This window comes from Meleagris gallopavo, chromosome 1 (genome assembly GCF_905368555.1).
Source record: "Meleagris gallopavo chromosome 1, MGAL_WU_HG_1.1, whole genome shotgun sequence".
NCBI classification, from domain to species: Eukaryota; Metazoa; Chordata; class Aves; order Galliformes; family Phasianidae; genus Meleagris; species Meleagris gallopavo.
The window spans coordinates 1,271,501-1,291,296 of NC_139404.1; the positions used below are offsets into that span (position 1 = coordinate 1,271,501).

At 48.1% G+C, this 19,796-nt stretch overlaps 3 protein-coding genes across 5 annotated transcripts; 2 read left to right on the forward strand and 1 right to left on the reverse strand.

Annotated features, from left to right (window-relative positions):
• The first annotated feature begins 623 nt into the window (after nucleotides 1-623).
• On the forward strand, nucleotides 624-5,114 carry LOC104910030 (carboxypeptidase A1-like). Its single transcript, XM_010708155.3, has 11 exons — nucleotides 624-858; nucleotides 1,452-1,533; nucleotides 2,223-2,357; nucleotides 2,525-2,623; nucleotides 2,777-2,878; nucleotides 3,067-3,168; nucleotides 3,691-3,801; nucleotides 3,921-4,011; nucleotides 4,125-4,324; nucleotides 4,668-4,752; nucleotides 4,844-5,114. Exons 1-11 carry the CDS (start codon nucleotides 755-757, stop codon nucleotides 5,029-5,031), a joined length of 1,299 nt encoding a protein of 432 aa, XP_010706457.3. The 5' UTR covers nucleotides 624-754; the 3' UTR covers nucleotides 5,032-5,114.
• Nucleotides 5,115-5,518: 404 nt separating this feature from the next.
• Nucleotides 5,519-9,812, forward strand: LOC104910066 (carboxypeptidase A1-like). The gene is made up of 11 exons (XM_010708243.3): nucleotides 5,519-6,041; nucleotides 6,251-6,332; nucleotides 6,833-6,967; nucleotides 7,049-7,150; nucleotides 7,530-7,631; nucleotides 7,716-7,817; nucleotides 7,930-8,034; nucleotides 8,258-8,348; nucleotides 8,705-8,904; nucleotides 9,118-9,202; nucleotides 9,319-9,812. The coding sequence occupies exons 1-11, from the start codon at nucleotides 5,974-5,976 to the stop codon at nucleotides 9,504-9,506; spliced, it is 1,260 nt and encodes a 419-aa protein (XP_010706545.1). The 5' UTR covers nucleotides 5,519-5,973; the 3' UTR covers nucleotides 9,507-9,812.
• Nucleotides 9,813-11,190: 1,378 nt separating this feature from the next.
• Nucleotides 11,191-19,759, reverse strand: CEP41 (centrosomal protein 41). Of its 3 annotated transcripts, none has more exons than XM_085209213.1 (11): nucleotides 19,604-19,759; nucleotides 19,079-19,142; nucleotides 18,171-18,218; nucleotides 15,555-15,616; nucleotides 15,118-15,187; nucleotides 14,508-14,652; nucleotides 14,173-14,324; nucleotides 13,827-13,894; nucleotides 12,869-12,983; nucleotides 12,454-12,669; nucleotides 11,191-11,823 (listed from the first exon to the last, which is right to left on the reverse strand). In XM_085209213.1, the coding sequence occupies exons 1-11, from the start codon at nucleotides 19,634-19,636 to the stop codon at nucleotides 11,693-11,695; spliced, it is 1,104 nt and encodes a 367-aa protein (XP_085065339.1). In that variant the 5' UTR covers nucleotides 19,637-19,759; the 3' UTR covers nucleotides 11,191-11,692. The 3 variants fall into 3 exon arrangements, with proteins under 3 accessions (XP_085065339.1, XP_085065466.1, XP_085065408.1); XM_085209340.1 differs by lacking the exon at nucleotides 19,604-19,759 and adding an exon at nucleotides 16,933-16,994; XM_085209282.1 differs by lacking the exon at nucleotides 19,604-19,759 and adding an exon at nucleotides 16,933-17,022.
• Nucleotides 19,760-19,796: the final 37 nt, after the last annotated feature.

A 19,796-nucleotide genomic window follows, 5' to 3' on the forward strand; every position in this document is an offset into this window, starting at 1 on the left:
AGATGAGATGGACCCAATAGCAGCCCTCCCATCCTTATGAGGATATTATTGTGAAAACAGGACCAGGAACACTAAGAGAGACAATGGGATCATCTGAAACAAGAGATTCAGGCTGGACACATGAAAATCTTCCACCAGGAGGCCAACCCAGCAACTGAACACACTGTGGGGTCTCCATCGTTGGAGGACTCTAAAACCCAACGTGGAAGACCTGGGCTTCTCCCAGGGTGAGTCCTCAAGAGGCTGTGAGGTCTCTACACTTGGAAGGCTGCAAAACCCGACGTGGAAGGACCTGGGCTGCCCTCAGAGCTGAGTCATTTGGGAGGTGGGATAGAGCCCCCAAATATGCCATCTCATCTCAGCTACACCATGATCCACCTCAACGAAGACCTCAATCCTGGCACCACAGCTGGGACCAGCTCACAATCATCATCGCAAACACAAATAGGGCATCCTAGCTAGGAACCCTGTGGTTTGGTGTTATGAAGCCATAAAAGACCCCCAACTGTGGCATCATCCTCTGTCCCACTCTGCTCCCATAGGAGCACGTCCTCACCATCCGTCTTTGGCAGCACTGGACTTGGAGGAAGATGTTATCAGATCCTTCCCGACTTGGCTGCTCTTTTATTGACTTCTCCAAATAAAACAAACATTTGGGCTCCCGGAAGCCATTGCTGGCTTATCTGCTTGTGGCTAGTGGCCCTGCAGGGACGACAGAAGTGGCCTTGGTGGGGGACTATATAGGTACCCATATATGCATTTGGGGCCCAAGGCTTACCAGCACCTGGTCAACATGAAGGTCCTCCTGGTCTTCACTGCCCTCCTGGTGGGCACCTTCAGCGAGCAGCTTTTTGTGGGGTGAGTCTTGCTGAAAGCAGGGATTGGGATAGGGATGGGATGGGGATATGAATGGGAATGGGTTTGGGGATGGGGATGGGGATGGGGATGGATCCTACTCACCTCATGCATGAAGAAAAAATTCGCTTGGGTGTTTCTTTCACTGGTGGTGGGACCTCCAAGCATTCCCCAGGGAACTGAGACACATCTGGGATTTTGCAGGAAAGCTCAGATCCTCCAGAGAGGTGTGCTTCAGCAGAGCAGGAGAACATCACGTTTGGCTCCATTTTAAAAGCTAAAAGCTCTGCTAATGGGTTTTATTTCATAACGCTAATCTCTGGAAATCCCTCCCCAAATATAAGTCACTGTTATCAAAGTCTCTGCTCTGTCGTTTCACAGAAACACCTTCCCTTTTGCCAAAGCCAAACCTGCCTTATTTCCTACAATTTTAGACACTCTTGTGATGAAAGGAAGGTGTGAGACACCATGTGCTCACTAGTGCTTATTTTTTTTCCCATGCATGTTCTGAAAATGCAATTTCTAACTCAATAAGGACCACTCATACCATCCCCTTCCTGTCTCCTGCACCCACTGATGGCTCTACCTCCCACTAGGGACCAAGTCCTCCGTGCTGTGGCCAGCGATGAGGAGCAGATTGCCCTGCTCAGGGCACTGGGTGAGCAGGTGGACCTGCAGGTGAGCCTACCATAATACCAATTTTTAACTTATTTTTATTTTTTTTGCTTGAGTGAAGAAGCTGGGATGCTGTGGGGGAGTGAATTCTGGCAAGAAATTACGGCAATGGGAGTAACAGAGAGATAAATCAGTGATAGGGAAGAGACTCCCTGCCACAAACCTGATTTCAGGTTTATCTTTACCAAAAGATCAAAACTGGCACACAGTGACTCCATCATCTCATTGCAGCTGCTCAGTTCACAAATCCTCTTTATTCGAAGATGTGTCAGTGAGTGATTTGGGCTGAAGTATGTCTGTAGAAAAGGTCCACTGAGTAAGGTAAAGAGCCTCCCAACCCTCCTGGTCCCCAGGTTTGTCTAGACGTCTTCTTAGATCTTTGAAGACAGTAGGAATGGAAAGTGTTTCATATGCTTCAAGGCAGTAGAAATTGAGAACTTTGTAGAACTTTCAAGGCAGTAGGAATGGAGAATATCTTAGATCCTTGAAGACAGTAGGAACAGAGGAGTTTCTGGATTTTTCAAAGCAGTAGGAATGAAGAACTTCTTAGATCCTTGAAGGCAGTAGAAATTGAGAACATCAGATGCTTCAAGACAGTTGAAATGGAGGCTTTCTTAGATCCTTTTCAGCAGTTGAAATGGAGACCTTGGATCCCCCAAGGCAGTAGAAATGTCTCCTTTTGTCCCCACCAGATTGACTTCTGGCGTGACCCCACCAAACCTGGGCGCCCGGCTGACCTGCGGGTGCCCTTCTCCAGGCTGCAAGCTGTCAAAGTCTTCCTGGAATCCCATGGCATTTCCTACAGCATCATGATCGAGGACGTGCAGGTAAGGCAGCCCTAATGGGTGGTGGAAATGAGGGAAATAGAAGGCAATGGTGGAAAATGCTTTGCAGAACCTAAACATGGGGTGGAGATAGTGGCTTTTGGAGGGAAGACACAGACTGTGTTGGGGCTGGGTTGGATATTTCTCCCTGAAAACTTTCTCTCTAACAGCACTTACTGGATGAGGAAAAGAGAACCATGATGCTGTCCAGACGGATGGAGAGAAGTGCCAACAAGTTCAATTTTGCATCCTATCACACTCTAGAGGAGGTACTTTGCTCTGCATAGTTTATTTCGCGTTTGTGGAACCCAAAGCATGGCTGTGTCCAGGGAAGCTCTGCATGTTGTATCTGGTGCCAGACATCCTAAAACCCAAAGGTAAAACTAGGATGAGCTACACATCCCAGCACCTCCTCCTTTCAGATCTATGACTGGATGGACACCCTTGTGGCAGATCACCCCAACCTCGTTAGCAAGATCCAGATTGGTGAAAGCTACGAGAAGAGACCCCTCTATGTGTTGAAGGTGAGTACAGGGCTAAGCTCTTTTCATCCCGACCAGGTGCTGGAACACTATGGGGTCTCCTCCTTGGAGTTCCCCAAGCCCACCTGCATATGGGGTTGGGCACAGATCAGATGGACCAGTGGTGCCTCCAACCCCAATCCTTCTGCCATTCTGGGAGCCACAGGGCTGACATTCCATTCTCTGTACAGTTCAGCACTGGGGGATCGAATCGGCCAGCAGTCTGGCTGGACACTGGCATCCACTCACGTGAATGGGTCACCCAAGCTACTGGCGTGTGGACAGCCAACAAGGTAACCCCATAACATGGACATCGCCATCCAAGTGAGGTTGGGAATGTCTGTGAGTGAATGAGACATCACCCAAATCTCACTGGCATGAGATAGCCCACAATCATTGCATCCATCCATGGCAATAAGCTTGGGCATCAGCTGGGGCCGGTCCTGGGCTCACAATCCAAGAATCAATCCCAATTTCTTAAATAAAATCCAAACAATGACACCAACCTCATCCCAAACACATGTATGTGGAGGCCATGGAAGAGAGAGAGAAGGGAAAAAAAGGGATGAACAGGTGTTTGAAGTCAGGGCAATATTCTTGGGGTTGTAGGTTGAAATCGGGTTGGGATTGTAAGCAGAGTGGGGACTGTCCACGAAGGTTTGTTTGGGTGAAGGGCAAAAGTTGCAAACCCAAGCCACCTCCATGGATGCTGTGGTTGAACCCAATTGGGAAAAAAGAAATCCTACAGCCTCTCCAGTTCTACAGTCCTTTGTTCCTGGGACAGTGAGACAGCTCCCGCTCCCCTCCCAATACAGCTTGCTGAAGATTATGGCCATGACCCCACTGTCACCTCTCTTCTGGACACCGTGGACATCTTCTTTGAGATTGTTACCAACCCTGATGGCTACGCCTTCACCCATAGCTCTGTGAGTGTGGGGTCTCTTTGGGGGGATGTATCCCAGTGGTTGGTTCCAGTCATGATGTCCAGCAGTATTTTTTTGGATGGCATATGGAGTTGACTTCATGCACCTGTGGTCTCACATAGAACCGTCTGTGGAGAAAAACGAGGTCTATCAACGCTGCCTCCTCCTGCATCGGTGTGGACCCCAACCGAAATTGGGACGCGGGCTTTGGAGGTGAGGTATCACTCACATCAAAGCCTTGAAGCTTCCTGCTGCTGGGGAGAAACCCGGAGTAGAAACCCTGCCACTGTACCTCATTGCATGGTTTCTCTTCCATCATGCCTCAGATGCTGGTTCCAGCAGCAACCCCTGCTCTGAAACCTACCATGGCCCCTATGCCCACTCTGAGAGCGAAGTGAAATCTATTGTGGACTTCATCCAAAGCCACGGGAATGTGAAAGGACTCGTCTCCATTCACAGCTACTCCCAGATGTTGATGTTCCCCTATGGCTACAAGAGGACACCTGCACCCGATCATGAGGAACTGGTGAGATGGCCCCCAAAAATGGCTATGGGGCTGCAACCACCAGCTTTGGGGGGAAATGGTTGGAATAGATGATCCTAGTGGTCTTATCAATCTTGATGATTCTACAATCCTATGAAAAGTCAGGTCAGACTATGCTGGGACCCCACCATCTTCCAGGTCTTTTGGGGAGAATAATTGCAAGATGTGCCTCTTTCTGACAAAAATTAAGGGTGTTTTGGAGAAAAGCAAGAGCAGATGGGTAGGAAAAGATGGTGGGCTCTGAGTCCTGGTGTCCAAGGTCTCTACTACCTTGGGGAGATGTTGAGTCTGCTGGATCTCACTGTTTTGGGTCTCTCCTTTGCAGAACGAGTTGGCTAAAAAGGCAGTGAATGACCTGACGGCGGTGTATGGGACAGAATACACCTATGGCAGCATTGCAGACACCATCTGTAAGCATCCCCAGCCCAAAACATCTTAACCAACCCTACAGCATGACCAGCGCTCAATGCTGGAGTCACATCTTCCTTCCTCTCCCTACAGACCTGGCAGCTGGCACCACCGTCGACTGGGCTTATGAGAATGGGGTGAAATATTCCTATACCTTTGAGTTGAGGGATACGGGGCGCTATGGTTTCCTCTTGCCCAGCAGTCAGATCATCCCTACTGCCACCGAGACATGGCCAGCACTGCTGGACATCTTGGTCCACATCCAGCAGCACCCATACTGAGCCCCACTGGTGTAAATGGGGAGGTGAAACCCACTGGTCCTATCCCACAATACAACTCAATAAAAACAATCCCATAAATTCTATGTGGTTTAAGCCTAGATTTTTGGTTTTTCATGATAGGTTTTGAAAACTCATAGAATATCCCATATTGGAAAGGACCCACAAGGATCACTGAGTCCAATGAATCACAAAATGTCCCGAGTTGGAAATAAGGATTATAGAGTCCAACTCCTGGCTCTGTATAGAACCACCTAAAAACCAGACCATATGGGCTGAGAAATGGTGGGAGGGGAAAAAAAAAAAAAAAGATTTAGGAATCTGTTTTTAGGAATTTATGAATATTATTCTCCCATTTATGTTTTGGTCTTACACTTTCCCTTCCCTGCTCTCTGCCTGTCCCCAAAGGACATTGGAGAGGGTGGATGGCCAACCCCAAATTTATTGCTTATTGCCAGTGTCCCTTCCCTTTGCTTTGAGTAGGCAGAGGTGCACCTTTGGGGACAAAAGGGGGATATCTTTGTGTGACAAGGGCTTCTAAGAGTTTGCTGTATTATTTTTCCCAGCTGAGACAACCTGCACCTGTGCTAAACTTTCATCCAATTCCCACCCCCCAAGCAAACAGTGTGGCTTGGATCATGAGAAAACCAACACCTTGCACCTTGCTCAGCCCAACATTACCCTTTTTCTCCTCCTCTGTGGGCGGTGGGATTTGGGATCCAGCACCTGATGTTACCTTCCCATGTCCTGCCCCCTTGAGTCACCGACGGCTCCATCCGGTTTCCAGCTCCCAGAACAGGTTTCACCCAACCTTGACCACACCGTCCGGAGCCCTCCCATGGCCCTGGGAATTTGAGCAGGTGGAGGGGGCCGGGCTGGAGATCACCAGGATTTAAGATGTCCCAAGGTGCTGTGAGGACCTGAGACATATTCATTCGGCTGGAAATGAGGGCACTCCTGCTGCTGGCTGCCCTGGGGGCAGTGGCTGCTGCCACCACTGAGAATTTTGTCGGGTAGGAGGGTCTGGACAGTAGAGGTAGCTGGGATGGGGATATTGACTGGAATAGTGACAATGGTTGGTTGGGGACATTGGCTGGGATGGGGACACAGACTGGGATGGGAGACAGCAGCTGGTTCAGTCCCTATTTGACAAGGACAGCAGTGTGTGGGATGGATGGGGTGATGGCTGTGCTGGACCCCACAACACCCTCTGATCACACAGGCACCAGGTGCTACGCATTGTCCCCAGCAGTGATGCCGAGTTGCAGAAGGTGCAGGAGCTGCAGGAGCTGGAGCACCTGCAGGTATGGGATGGGAACGAGGGGGAGCTTTTAGGGACCTCTTCCAAGTCTTCTACTTTGCACCCCTGAGCTACAGCGCAGAGCAGGGATGTCCCACTGTTGGGGTCGGGGGAGGATAGTGTCCCATGGTGGGGAAAGGAGTGACGATGTCTCATAGTGCAGTATGGGGAGGGGGATGATGTTCCATTGTGAGATAAGGGGTATGATGTCCCATAGTGGAATAAAGGGGGGATGATTGTCCTTAGTGGACTTGAGGGGAGATGATGTCCCATAGTAGGGTATGAGGAATGATGTCTTGTGGAGGAGTGGCTGGAGGGATGATTTCCCATTGCTGGAGAGGATGATGTCCCATGGTAGGGTAGGAAGATGATGTCCCATAGTGTAGTAGAAGTGGAGAAGATAACCCATAGTGGGCTACGTAGAGAAAAACAGGACAGAACGGGGAGGGGGTGGCACAATCTAAGGCAGGATCTGACCCTCATCCCATTTTCTCCCCAACCCAGCTGGATTTCTGGCTTTCACCCCGTGGCCTTGGGGACCCGGTTGACATCCGTGTGCCCTTCCCCAGCCTGCAGCCCCTCAAAGCCCACCTGGAGGCCAGCGGTGTCCCCTACTCCATCATGATTGAGGACGTGCAGGTTGGTGGTGCTGGTGGGAGTGGTGAGTGGGAGTCATGGGCTGGTGAGGGACGAGGTTTCATCTTGCCCCATATCCCACAGGCGCTGGTGGACCTTGAACAGATGCAGATGCTTCGTCGCCGCCGTTTCGTGCCATTTTCCACCAGTACCTTTGACTACACCAGCTATCACACCTTGAACGAGGTAATACTCTGCATGGGGGAAGCTCAAGATTTGGGGCATTTTTGGGGGAAAAAAACACATTTTGGAATTGCTTTTGCAAAGGGGTTTGTTCTAAATGGAGGAATTAATGAGCCTTTCATAGAATCATAGATTCATTAAGGTTAGAAAAGATATTTAAGATCATCCAGTCCAACCATCAGTCAATCAGCACCATGTCCACTAAACCACGTCCTTAAATAAAATCATAGAACCATTAAGGTTGGAAAAGACTTCTCAGATCACCAAGTCCAACCATCCACCTACCACCAATAGTGCCCACTAAACTATGTCCCCAAGAAGAACCACACCTACTAATTCATCTACACATTCATGATCCCCTACGCCCCTCTCCCAAACCCAGATCTATGCCTTCATGGACCTACTGGTGGCTGAAAACCCAAACCTGGTCAGCAAGCTGGAGATTGGCCACACAACAGAGAACCGCCCCATCTACGTGCTGAAGGTATGGGATTTGGGGCCTTTGAGGTGATCAGGTTCATGAGTTGGTCTTCGTGAGGTCTCAATTGCCCCATTTTTGCAATTCCAGTTCAGCAAAGGTGGCACGAATCGCCCGGCCATTTGGATTGACACCGGCATCCACTCCCGTGAATGGGTGACGCAAGCAAGTGGTGTTTGGTTTGCTAAGAAGGTATGGGCAGATCTTACATCTCCAAAAGGCTACAAGGTCCTGTAGACCCCTTGAACATGGTGTGATCACCCCAATGGTGCTCCAGCCAACTCCAAATCACCATCCTCTCTAGATTGTCCAAGAGAAAGATGAGGGTCTGGCCAACATCCTGGACCAGATGGACATCTTCCTGGAGATTGTCACCAACCCTGATGGCTTTGTCTTCACCCACACCTCGGTACAGTGCTGGCATTCATCTCATCTGCTGTTGGTTGGAGCTGGGGAGCTGGATGTGGGCATTGCACAGCCCCTGAGAGCTCAAAGCCTCTTTATCCACGTCTGTCAGTTAAAAATGGGGCATCCATAACCTATCAGTGTCCCCCAAAATGCTTTTGCTTCTTTGCTTGAGGCTGGAGATGCTCCAGCCTTGGATTCAGTTTGAGTTGATTCTACCCTTCTAGAATCGTATGTGGCGCAAGACCAGGTCCAGGCATTCTGGATCTCTCTGTGTTGGTGTTGACCCCAACCGCAACTGGGATGCAGGATTTGGAGGTCAGAACTCTCCCTTTCACCTGACAGGTTGCGTTCTGCCCTGTAGGTGAAGGCTCTGATGATGTTTCTGGCTCAGAGAGATCCACTGGTGGCCTAAGGAAAGAGATGGGCTTTAAGGTCAAGGCATGAATTTGGGTTCCATTAGGTCTTTTGTGTCTCCAAGGAAGGGATGGACTTTGGGGCCAAGACGTGGGTCTTTAGTATCCCCTAGTGACAATACGGTAGGGACCACAATTGGAAACTATCACACAATGTCTATGTGGAGCCCTAGAAGCATTCCTCCTTGACCTCTTGTGACTCTCTGAGCCACCTAGGTGCCAACAAATGCTATATTTTCACCATTCTCTTCTCTCCAGGCTCTGGGGCCAGCGGCAACCCCTGCTCAGAGACGTACCGTGGGCCCTACGCCAACTCGGAGCCAGAGGTGCAGGCCATCGTGGACTTTGTGAAGAACCATGGGAACATCAAAGCTTTCATCTCCATCCACAGCTACTCCCAGCTTCTGCTCTACCCCTATGGCTACACCACCACTGCCGTGCCTGACAAGGAAGAACTGGTAGGGCCTATTTAGGGGACACTGTGAAATACCCACAGTGCACCATGCAAGCAAGAAAGACCCCCCCCATGGGGACTCCTTGAGGCCAACACTATTGAGTTTTGCCACTGTTTTTTGACAGTAGGATGAGTGTAAAAGCCTTTTTTTTTTTTTTCTCCATTTTGCCATAGACTTTCCCCTACCCAAAATCACCTTTCTGTGTCTTCCCCCCAGCACCAGGTCGCAAAGGAAGCTGTGGCAGCTCTGTCCTCTCTGTATGGCACAAATTACAAGTATGGTAGCATCATCACCACCATCTGTAAGTAATGGAGGTTGTTCTCCTCCCAGTGAAACCAAAAACACTCCTCCTCATGTCCTACTATGAAATAATCATGAGACGCAGAGAGAGCAAAGTTCTGCTCTTTCCTCACCAAGATCAAGCAAGTGGAGGAACCATCGACTGGACTTACAATCAAGGCATTAAGTACTCCTTCACCTTTGAGCTCCGGGACACGGGACGCTATGGGTTCCTACTGCCTGCCAGCCAGATTGTCCCCACTGCCGAGGAGACATGGAAAGCTCTGGAGGTCATCATGGCACATACACGGGGTCACCTCTACTGAGCAGGATCTGGAGCTGAGTGGTGGTTGCGTTGATTGGGGAGAAGAATGCAATAAATAAATGAGAAAAAAATAATAAAAAAAAAAGGATGGTCTGGGAGGTGTTTCCCTTCTTCCAATCACAACAAAAAGTTTTTTTGGAGACTCAGTGGTCCAGTTGATAGCCAACATAATGTATGTTGACTGATTGAAACCTCCAGACTATATAGAGTTTATTCCTTCTTTCCAAACAATACCAAGTCAAAAGTTAAAAAACAACAACAATAACAACAACAAAAAACAACAACAACAAAAAAAACAACAAAAAACAACAACAAACAACAACAACAAAAAAAACAACAAAAAACAACAACAACAACAAAAAAAAAACCACAAAAAAAACCCAAACACCCAACCACTCACAGAAACTCATCAAGATGGTAAGGTGATTGGAGAGTGCATTTGTTGCCCTGGATTTGAAGGTTCTTAAACAGCACAGTTTTCTTCCCCCATTTTGGAAGGTTTTCATGCAGATCAAAGCAGTTGGGTTTTCAGCTCTTTCTCCAACCACTGGACAACAAAATCAGGACTTGATTTAAGGCAGCACACACAACCCTGACTCTCATCATTTTCAGCTGGATGCATCTGTAACACCATCACCTCCTTGAGCTCAATAGGGTGAAATAATTCCTCTACCTGCACACTGCTGGACCAGGAGGAACATAAATAATCTCCTGGTGCTCTCATTGTTCACACTCAGCTTCACCTATATTGCCCTAGAAATGGTACTAACCAACCAACCAAACTAGGCAAGCCACCATCTGAAGCGAGCTGGAGATGGCAGTTGGTTCAATATTTTTATTTCACCAGGACATGGAAATGGAGGTACGATACAGAACAGAAAGAGGCAGACAGCTCAGGACATGGAGACTGAAATATGCATGGGTGTCAGCCCCTTCATATCCCAGTGTTCATTTCCATGACATATCCAAGGTGGATATCCCACTTTTCATCTTCATACAGATGGATAGAAATAAGACACAGCCCTGCTGTACTTTTTTATTTGTGTGTCAATACCTGACCAGGCCTCGCACTACATACTTCGGTACATACTTACATGCTCCCTCTGGAAGTGCAGGCCATGAGGTGATCAGAACGAGCCTTCCAGTTGCTGGCTGCAGAAATATCACTTCTAGTGAGCATTTCTGATGTAAGACTCAGAGCTAAGTTTGGTGGTCCTCCTCCCATATTTGATACTACAATGAGTGACTGAACGGAGCAGTCCAGAGGCACCAAAGCTGCTCATCATACCTCTTCCTTTCTTTCACAGGGATACAGTGTAGGTAAAGTTGGTTGTGATTTCCACACCCTGCATCTGCTTTGTCACTGATGAGTTTCAGAGTATCTCAGATACTCCATCCAGCATTGGCACAGTGCAAGCACTGACAAGGTGGAAGCTTTCATGAAATCTCCACATCCTGTTCAGTTACCAGATTCATTTTTAGGGTTATCTTCAGGACTCTGATGACAGGAGAAAAGAAGATATCCCCTTCAGCCACCTTAACCTTAAACTACTCCAAAACACGTTGGGAAGGGTATGCGCAGGAATAAACTTCAATCCCTCTGACTCACCTTCAGAAAAACAGAGCTATTTCATAAATCATCCATACTTAAAGACAACTATCACGCTACTGCACCACGCTGGTCGTTATTTCCCAAAACATCTTTATTACAAACACTTCATAAATAAAGAGAGTTACGGAATCCTCTCTCCACCATTTTGGCAATTTGCTGAATGTTCCCTGCCACAAAACACCACGGTTTCTGCTCGCAATTTTCTGACCCGTTTCCTTTCACTGTTAGCACAGCCTGCAGCTTTGAGCCCAGTACAGAGGAACGTTTGCTCCAGACACAATTCCTTAGTCTGAACTGCAAGTCTTACAGATCCACTGCTACTTGGTCACAGGCTTCACTACCAGTTTTCCCCCCTCCCCTACAAATATCTGTCCTGAAGATCACTTTGCCAACGTGACACTGCTCCTACAAGACATCACATCAACCCTTCCATCTCCCCAGCCTTATCCAAGCTGCCATTTTATACATCGCCACCGCTTTCCTCAGCGGATTCCTAAAATGACAAACAGGGCTGCACTGCTCAGGGTTCCCAGAACCTGGACTCTCATTTATTCAGTGGAAGGAGAGACGGCTGCTTATTTCCACGGCCTGTTCTGGAGGCTGCTCCTGCTGAGCATGCGAGATCCTGCCGTGCTGGGGAGGCTGGGGCTGCTCCGTGCTGTTGTTGCTTTGGAATCGCGTCCCGAAGAGCCACGGCTAAGGCGACCTGAAGGAAAAGGATTGGAAACACAAGTTGAAGCTGCATGATGGAGAATGATGACATACCAATGGTTTGCTGCCCCTTGTTACTGTTCTAACTCTAATCTTATAGATTCTTCAGTAATTCCTGGACAGTTTCAATCGGACTTTTTTTTGTTCTGCACAGCTTAAGAACTTGCAAAATCAGCTCACCACTAAGAAAACCTAAAGGCATGCAAACACAATGGGCAGCAGAGTGTATGTCTGCCCCAGCAGAACCAGGATTGTGCAGCCATACAAAGTTTCAGTTCTTTGGGAACAGCACAGTTTGGAAATAAACCTCTCCCCTTTCCCAGCCATCTCACTGCAAGAATTTGGATGTCAGAGGGAAATTCTTTACAGAGAGAGTGGTGAGGTGCTGGAACAGGCTGCCCAGAGAGGTTGTGGATGCCACGTCCCTGGAGGTTTTCAAGGCCAGATTGGATGGGGCCCTGGGCAGCCTGGTCTAGCATTAAATGGGGAGGTTGGTGGCCCTGCATGTGGCAGGGGGGTTGGAGAATCATGATCCTTGAGGTCCCTTCCAACCATGGCCATTCCGTGATTCTGTGAATACAGCGAAGCAGGAGAATGCTGCGTGGCATCAGTCTTGGATTCTTACTGGCAGTGTCTGAAGGAAGCTGCTCCTCTTCGAGGTAGTACTTAATCTTCTGCAGATCTTCTGCTGAGTACCTCCATTTGCTCTCAGCACGTGTAGGTGGCACTTTGGGAACAGCCTTTTTTCTGGCAGACCCTGTGGGAGCTGCCACCTGGCAGGAGATGGGGAGCGAGCCAGTGACGAGTCCTTCTGGGACCTTCTGTGCAAGCACCTTCAGCCCTGGAGATGTACAGACCACGTGTTATTAATGACCACCATTCAATGTGGGAGCAGTGATTTCACCATCACATGATGGATCCGACCATCTCTTTCCCACCTCCAGCTCACACAAAACCCACTGAGCCCACTTGGGTCCTGTTGAGCCCATTTGGGATATACCAAGCCCACTTCCCCCGCTGCCCTGCCCATCCCCACTGACCTCCAGACAACATGAACAAGTTCTCAAAGCCCCTCTCACACATGGTGGTGGCAGCCTGGCTGGCGAGCCGTTCATCGTCGTCATACAAAATTATAATCTTTCCATGGGCATTTTTCTGATGGGTGGAAGAGCTAAGGGTGTATTTGTCAATTTGAGGTGACTTAAAATCATAGAATCATAGACCAGGGTTGGAAGAGACCTCCAAAATCATCCAGTCCAACTGTTGCTTGAGACCTAATATGGTTCAGAATGAAGCTGGAGATAAACTCCCGGTGTGATTTCCAACTATTGGGTAGGAAAGTCTTCCCCTCAGTGTTTCAAAATCTGATTTCTCAGCAGCTGAAGCTTGCCAGGCACTGGAAGGGCACAGCCTGATCCCCTCTGTGAGCATATATTTCACCACTGATCTGAAGATTGTTTCAGACAACCAGTTGCTAAACAATTTGTTGACAACCTCCCCTCTCCCCTGCAGCCCTCCCACACTAACAACTTGGGAAATGATCAGCCTAATCCTGGCTAATAATCCTCTTTTTGTCCTTCTGAGAAAAGACAATCCTCATCAAGGTGCTGGGAGGAAGCCAAAGGATTTGATTTGAAGCCCAGTGATTGAGCAACAGCGAGAGACAGCTGCCCAAGGGATACAACTGTGGCTGCTTGAAGGCAAGTCCAATCCCAGGAAACACCAAATTCAGACAGCTCCCACTGAAACCAAGAGGTTTCTGCTTTAAGGAAACTAAAGCTCAGCATCTGATGGCTGCAGCAGAGCCCCATCAGGTAATCAAAGCCTGCAGAAAGGAGTTTCCCTCCCACCCTCCTTGGAATCCCAGGATTTTGGTGGCTAAACACTGTCCTGGTCAGAAGGATTGGTTTTGGAATTGGTTTTAGAAGCCATTGCCAACATGTTACCAGTTGGTTTTTCTCATTGCTGTTGATTCCACACTACATATATAGAGGATACATATTCCAGAATACTGTTTGTATATGGATTCATGGCTCTAGACAGCATCGTAATAGGATAAGAATAAGCTGCAGAGGAAGAAAAAAAAAAAGAAAAAACAAAATCAGACTGTGGCTGAACACCAACATCACAATCTGCAACACAGCTGACACAAGGTTGTAAGAATAATAAATACAGAAAACAGATTGGAAACTCAGTGAATAAGGGATTAATATCAGCCCCATTCCCTCATCCCTTTCCAGGGAGGATGGATGTGTGGATGAGTGCAGACAGCACCCAAGCAAAGCCCACCAGAACAACACACAAGCCTTCAGCTGCCAGGAGGCTGGGATTCCAGGCTCCTCACCTCCAATTATGTGACATTGGTCGTAAGCATCGCGGTCTCGTACATCTAACAGCAGGAAGGGGCAGTCAGGATAAGGAGTATCCTTTGCCTGGGTGTCTGCTTTCTTATGAGTGTCCTTTTCTATGTCCAACTCACCGACACCACTGATCAGACTGTAAGAGAAAAGCAGACGTTATGGTGTAAGTGCTCCCTCTGAACGCTTCTGTACCTCTTAACCATGAGAAAGTGCTTTTTCCCCTCCCAGTTTTCCCAGTAGCTCATTTGTGTTTTAACAGCTGGTAAGAAAACAGTTATCTGCCATGAGAAAAAGTTGGTTTTGTGTTGTTATCAGGCACCTCTGCAGTGTGGACCGATACGATTCTCCAGCTCCGGTGTTGTTTATGAACAGGACAGGACTGGGGGGTGTCCCATTGGGGCTCCCTTTGCCATTTGTCCCCACTGTGAGCTCAGCATCTGCATCTGAAGCAGCAGAATTGCCATCTGGGGAGAGAACAGGGCAGAAAGATTAAAAGTGTTGCAGGAAATGGACGGGCAGGTTTTGATCCCAGGCTCTATTTTATGAAAGAAAGTGCATCTCAGCAACAGCCTCATCCTCATTCTCTTACAAGGACGACCTACTGAGAGCCCTAGGTCAAAAAGGAGAAAGAGCCACGTGATTCCTGAAAGCTGAAGATCTCCTTTTTAGGAATTGAGCAGAAATGTAACAGCTCACCTCACTCTTGCTGTATGTTATATATTGAGTTACTGCACCAAAACTTCTCAGTGTGATGACTTTCCTTCTTGAGAGCATTTCTGCTTTAGGAGTTACACATCCCAGAGCAGAATGGCTGCAGATGGGGTTATTTCCCCCCAATTAAAGGGCTTGCTATGTCTGCTAGGGCACAGTTCAAGGTATGACAGCGATCTACAGCTCCATTTCTTTCTGCTCACAATAAATATTGTTACCTTCCAGTTTGTGGATCTCCTCATTCGTCACTTCTAAGGTTTCATCAGACAGAGAAGCAACCTGAACGACCTGCAGGGAACAAAAGCAAGCCACAAAGCTTTGATAGACATACACAGCTATCAGTGAAAGACAGCAGGGATCACCTTAAGGAAAAATAATCCTCAAGCCAACGTATCTTTAACCCAGCATACTTTCCACTGGGCTTAGGGGTCAAATATAGATGTATATTTGAGAGATATTTGCAGTGCTAAAGCCATTTATTAAACAGAAGTCGTAACAAAAAGGAAGAATACTCTGCTTCAGGACAAAGCAGGAAAAGAAGCTGTAGAAAAGCCCCACTAGAAAAGAATTATCTATTGTCTGAGGCTACATAACCACAGGGAAGGCTTTGGGTAAAGCAAGGACAAAGAGCAGGAGAGAGAAGATCCATACTTACCAATTGGGCAAAAGTAGTCACTTTCAGTCTTTTAAACAGCTCGTCTTTTCTGTACCTGTAATCTTTAAAAACAAAACAGAAGAGGGTCAACACATCTCAAACCAATTTTCAGCTCTTGCACATAGCAGGGGAAGGCACTGCCTCAGTTACTTTGCAGATCCTTGCAGAATGAGGCTGAGGAACACCCATGCTCTAAGCTTTTTTGGAAACACTAAGCTCTAATATTAAATGTCTACGTTCAATCTGACGGTTTGAGATGCTCTAGGTTTTCTCACGCTGACAATAAATCACAGGAACTGGAATTTAACACAAAGTGAGCAACCAACACAAGGGGTTTAAGGCAGGAAACGGCACAGACTGCTGCAGATGCCAGCTGAAAGCAGACATAATTGCTGCAGAGAGATGGGACTAATTAAATCTTAAGCCTGAAGACAAAGCTTAGAGGATGAGAAAACCCCTCTGGAACAACTGGCAAGCAAGCAGAGCAGAGATGATGGAGCTCAGTGGTGATAGGGATGGAAGCCTGAGTGCTTTGAGTGCTCCTCCTTTTCCTTCCTCCTTGCTTATGAGGCTCTATCCTTCACATCACATATTTCCATTTGGAAATAAGTAAAATCCTTTGCATTTTTTTTTCCAGTATCTTCAATAACTGTTGGGGGATACATCTGGGTGGCCTCTCTCTGACTAAGAGGAGCTAATAATGCAGCACAGAACCTTCATCCAATCCAGTTAAGCAGCTCTAAATCCCACCATCTGCTGAACTTCCCTTGATAAGCAGCAAGGAGATGGGGGAGGAGGGCTCCAATCCTCATCCCTGTAACTGCTGTATGAGGAACAAGTGCAATGCTTCCCTTATGGGAGCACTCTGTGTGAGATTCCCATCCCATTCCTGCAGAAGCAGGCTGATTCATTGCCAGCAAACAGAAACCAACAGGTTTCAGAAAGTCAAAGAGCTGAAAGCGATGCTCAGAGCTCCTGGAAGATTCCTTGGTTTCAAGCATCAGCTCTGTAACTTTGAGACAACAGCAGTGATTCTCTCTCAGACAGCACCTACCCAGCACAAAACCCAGGTCATGAGAAGAACAAGAAGTGATTTTGATTTAGGAGAACTAAAGGCAGCAAAACTTAGAGTGTAACACATGTATGTGACAGCATTGCTTTCATTGCAACCACTGTGCAAAACTGGATGCTTTCTGCCAGTCTCAGTGAAGGAATCTTTGCCCCAGAATAAGCTTTTATAGCCCAGCTCTTTAGCACCCAACAGTTGCCAGCACTAAGCCTGACCTGGAACAAACAGCTGAACGCCTGAAGGACCTCAGCCACCACCAAAGAGTGCAGAAGAAGAGCTGCTCCTGCCCACAAAAGCAATGCTACATACCTGGTTCTGCCCTGGGAGCTCCGTTTGGATTTTCTGACATTGTGCTTCAGGATGCAAACGTTCTGTGGGATATGGAAAGTTCTTCCAGTGCTGGAGCACAGAGAAGGGAAGAGACGTGGCGTCTCACCTCAAGTCGCTGCTCCAAAGGATAATGATCATGCTCCCAGCTATCTTATTTTTGATTCCACTGCAGGCTCGGGGTATAAAGCCCCACTCTCTCACATTACACAGAGACAGAGAGCTCGCTGTGCTACGTATTCAGAGTTGAACCCAAACGGTGTCATCTATCCATGAGAAATCAAGGGAGAGGAGTTTCTGAACTGCCTGGGAACACAAGGTGCCCATTCAGTGTCAACACAATGGGAAAGTTCCTGCTGGAGCCCAGGACCAGAAACAAAGGGATTTCTACCCGAGAAGTCAGATTCACAGGAGAGATTGAAAACCAACAACACTGACACAACAAGATTCTCAGAGCTGATAAAAAAAAAAGTGATGGCAGCGCAGTGCTTGGGACTGAAATCTTAGTCTGTTAACATAGGATTTTGGAAAATAAGGGTGTTTCTCTCTTGGCTTTCCCAGAAGATCTGTGGTGTGTTGCAAACAAACAGCAACAAAGAGCCTTTTTGCATGAAGCCAAACACAAACACGTTTACGTGCCACGTTAGTGACCTCCCTTACACACTGAGCACTGCCATCTCACTGTGCTGCACTAAGAATGAAGACTGAAGATTGAAAATCCTAATTAATCCTCTTTAATTGTGGGGACTTTTCTTTCACGCCGGTAAACGCAGCTCAGGGGTTTAATAGCTTTGCTGGCTCTGCGTGAAAATAGTGCTGACAATGGCTGGAAATAAAGCAGGAAAAGCTCAGCTTTATCAGCATGAATTTTAACAAGCTCCTTTTCGGTGGGAGCGCAGAGCAGAGGATGGGATCAACTGTGCTTCCAACTGCCCAAAGCCTCAGTGCTGTTAGATCCAACCAAATCACCAATTACAGCCCCAAAAAAGCAGCCAAGTGGCATGAAAAAGTGGAAGGTGCTCACGAGAAAAGCAAAGTAGGAAAACTGTGGTATTTCTTTATGCTGCTGGTGTGTGTTTATAGAGTTTCTTCCTGTGGGCACTGTCAGAGAGGAGATCTGTGAGCAAGCAGAGGGCTCAGGATTCAGCACTGCTGCTCAGAGCTCCTTTAGTTTGGAACGAACCCACACAGTTACATCCTGCCTCATTCCAGGTACTCACTTCTTTTGATTTCCTCCAACTTCTCAATGTATTTTGTCAGACTGCACCCTGTAACAACAGCAACCAAACAGCAACCAATCAGTGCTTTTCATCACGGCTAACAAAGTTTAAATAACTTTAGGAAGGAAGAGATGGCCATGCTGAAGCTTTGCTGTACCTACAGGAAGGGTGAAAATCCCTGTATGGGATGCAGGAACTCACAGGGAATAGTCACAAATAAAAAAGCTCAAATCTTCGGTGTGCACTCACAGTGCTAAGGAAATCCCTCTACAGAATACATCTCACTGCTTAATTTTATGGGATTTTCAGTGTGGGGCACCAAATACAACCTCCATACCAATCCCTCTCTGCTAGAAAGGGGTTGTTCTGGACAACAACATTGCCTTCAGGAGGCCATCACCTGCAGCTCTGTACACGAGTCTGAATGTTCAGCCTTTGCAATCAGAGAGCTGAAATTAGTGTTGGTACCTGATCCCACCTCTGATCTGTGGCCCCAAATCCCACCTCTGATCAATGGCCCCAAGAGCAGCTGTGGTTACGCTGTCCTTTTCCCAGTACTGCCTTGGGGTTACAACAGGTCAACAGGTAAAATTCAATCACTTCAACTGTACAAAAAGCTCAAAAGGGACCCTTTTGAGCAAATAATTACTGTGAATTATACCTTTGTCATATATTAACTTATAGAAGAAAGGTCAACACATAGCAACTCCAAGCTCAGTAACTTCTATGGGAGCGCATAAATCAGAACCTGACATGAAAAATAAGGCAACTATCACAAGGATCCAAATTACAACATAAGCTCTGACGCTGCTGCACAGGACTGGGGTAAAGCAGCTGAGATGCTCAGTATAACTATTTCTCCTCCCCTCTGCTGGGCAGTTTTTAAGCCCACTGATGGTGTCACTCACCGGTATCGAGGCGGGTTTTGATGTGTTGGTACCGGGGGTTCTGAGGGATGCGTCTGGTTAAGTACTGTGGGGTGAGAGGGGAGGAATCAGCGCAGGAAAGGGGAAATGATGGGGACACGGGGACGGCTCTAAGAGCACAAAGAGCAGAAAACAGCCCCGCAACGCCTTCTGATCGTCGGCAAGCCAGGCTCACAAATCATCAGCTCTGCACCAACACACCAAAAGGGCTCACAAGCCCAACTCCACCCCCTTCCTGCCCCATAAAACCCTCCTCCTCCAGCCCCACATCACACCTCCATATCCTAATCATTCCCCACACAGAACCTCTCCTCTCCTCTCCTCTCCTCTCCTCTCCTCTCCTCTCCTCTCCTCAGAGCCCCCCCTGTTCACCTCAAGGCCCCCCTCCCAACCCTTTACCTTCAGGGCCTTCACTTCAAGGCCTCCCCCTCTGGGACCGCAACCCCTCTACCTCAGGCCTTCCCCCCCACGTTCCTCCCTTGCCCGTAGCGTCCCCTCCCCGCCCACCTCCGGGTCACCGACGCTCCTCCTGCTCGACATCGTCTCACAACGCTTCACACGCTCCGCCGCCTCCCGCCGTCCGGCTCTGTCTGCCCCCACCACGCAACAATCCCCGCCCCGATTGGCCGCCCGTTCCCCTTTCAGCCAATCAGAGGAAGCTTAGCAACGTTCGGCGACCTGATGGCGTTCTGCCGTTGCC

What these genes read in the sequence shown, in the direction of transcription:
- LOC104910066 (XM_010708243.3), top strand. Translation starts at nt 5,974, where the DNA reads ATGAGGGCACTCCTGCTGCTGGCTGCCCTGGGGGCAGTGGCTGCTGCC. An exon ending in TGCCTGACAAGGAAGAACTG is followed by an intron (nt 8,905 to 9,117) that starts GTAGGGCCTATT and finishes TCTTCCCCCCAG; the next exon opens with CACCAGGTCGCAAAGGAAGC. An exon ending in TAGCATCATCACCACCATCT is followed by an intron (nt 9,203 to 9,318) that starts GTAAGTAATGGA and finishes TTCCTCACCAAG; the next exon opens with ATCAAGCAAGTGGAGGAACC.
- CEP41 (XM_085209213.1), bottom strand. Translation starts at nt 19,636, where the DNA reads ATGTCGAGCAGGAGGAGCGTCGGTGACCCGGAG. An exon ending in GGAGATCCACAAACTGGAAG is followed by an intron (nt 14,653 to 15,117) that starts GTAACAATATTT and finishes TTCTCTCCCCAG; the next exon opens with ATGGCAATTCTGCTGCTTCA. An exon ending in CAAACAGTATTCTGGAATAT is followed by an intron (nt 12,984 to 13,826) that starts GTATCCTCTATA and finishes TCCACCCATCAG; the next exon opens with AAAAATGCCCATGGAAAGAT.
- LOC104910030 (XM_010708155.3), top strand. Translation starts at nt 755, where the DNA reads ATGCATTTGGGGCCCAAGGCTTACCAGCACCTGGTCAACATGAAGGTC. An exon ending in GACCCCTCTATGTGTTGAAG is followed by an intron (nt 2,879 to 3,066) that starts GTGAGTACAGGG and finishes TTCTCTGTACAG; the next exon opens with TTCAGCACTGGGGGATCGAA. An exon ending in GCGTGTGGACAGCCAACAAG is followed by an intron (nt 3,169 to 3,690) that starts GTAACCCCATAA and finishes CTCCCAATACAG; the next exon opens with CTTGCTGAAGATTATGGCCA.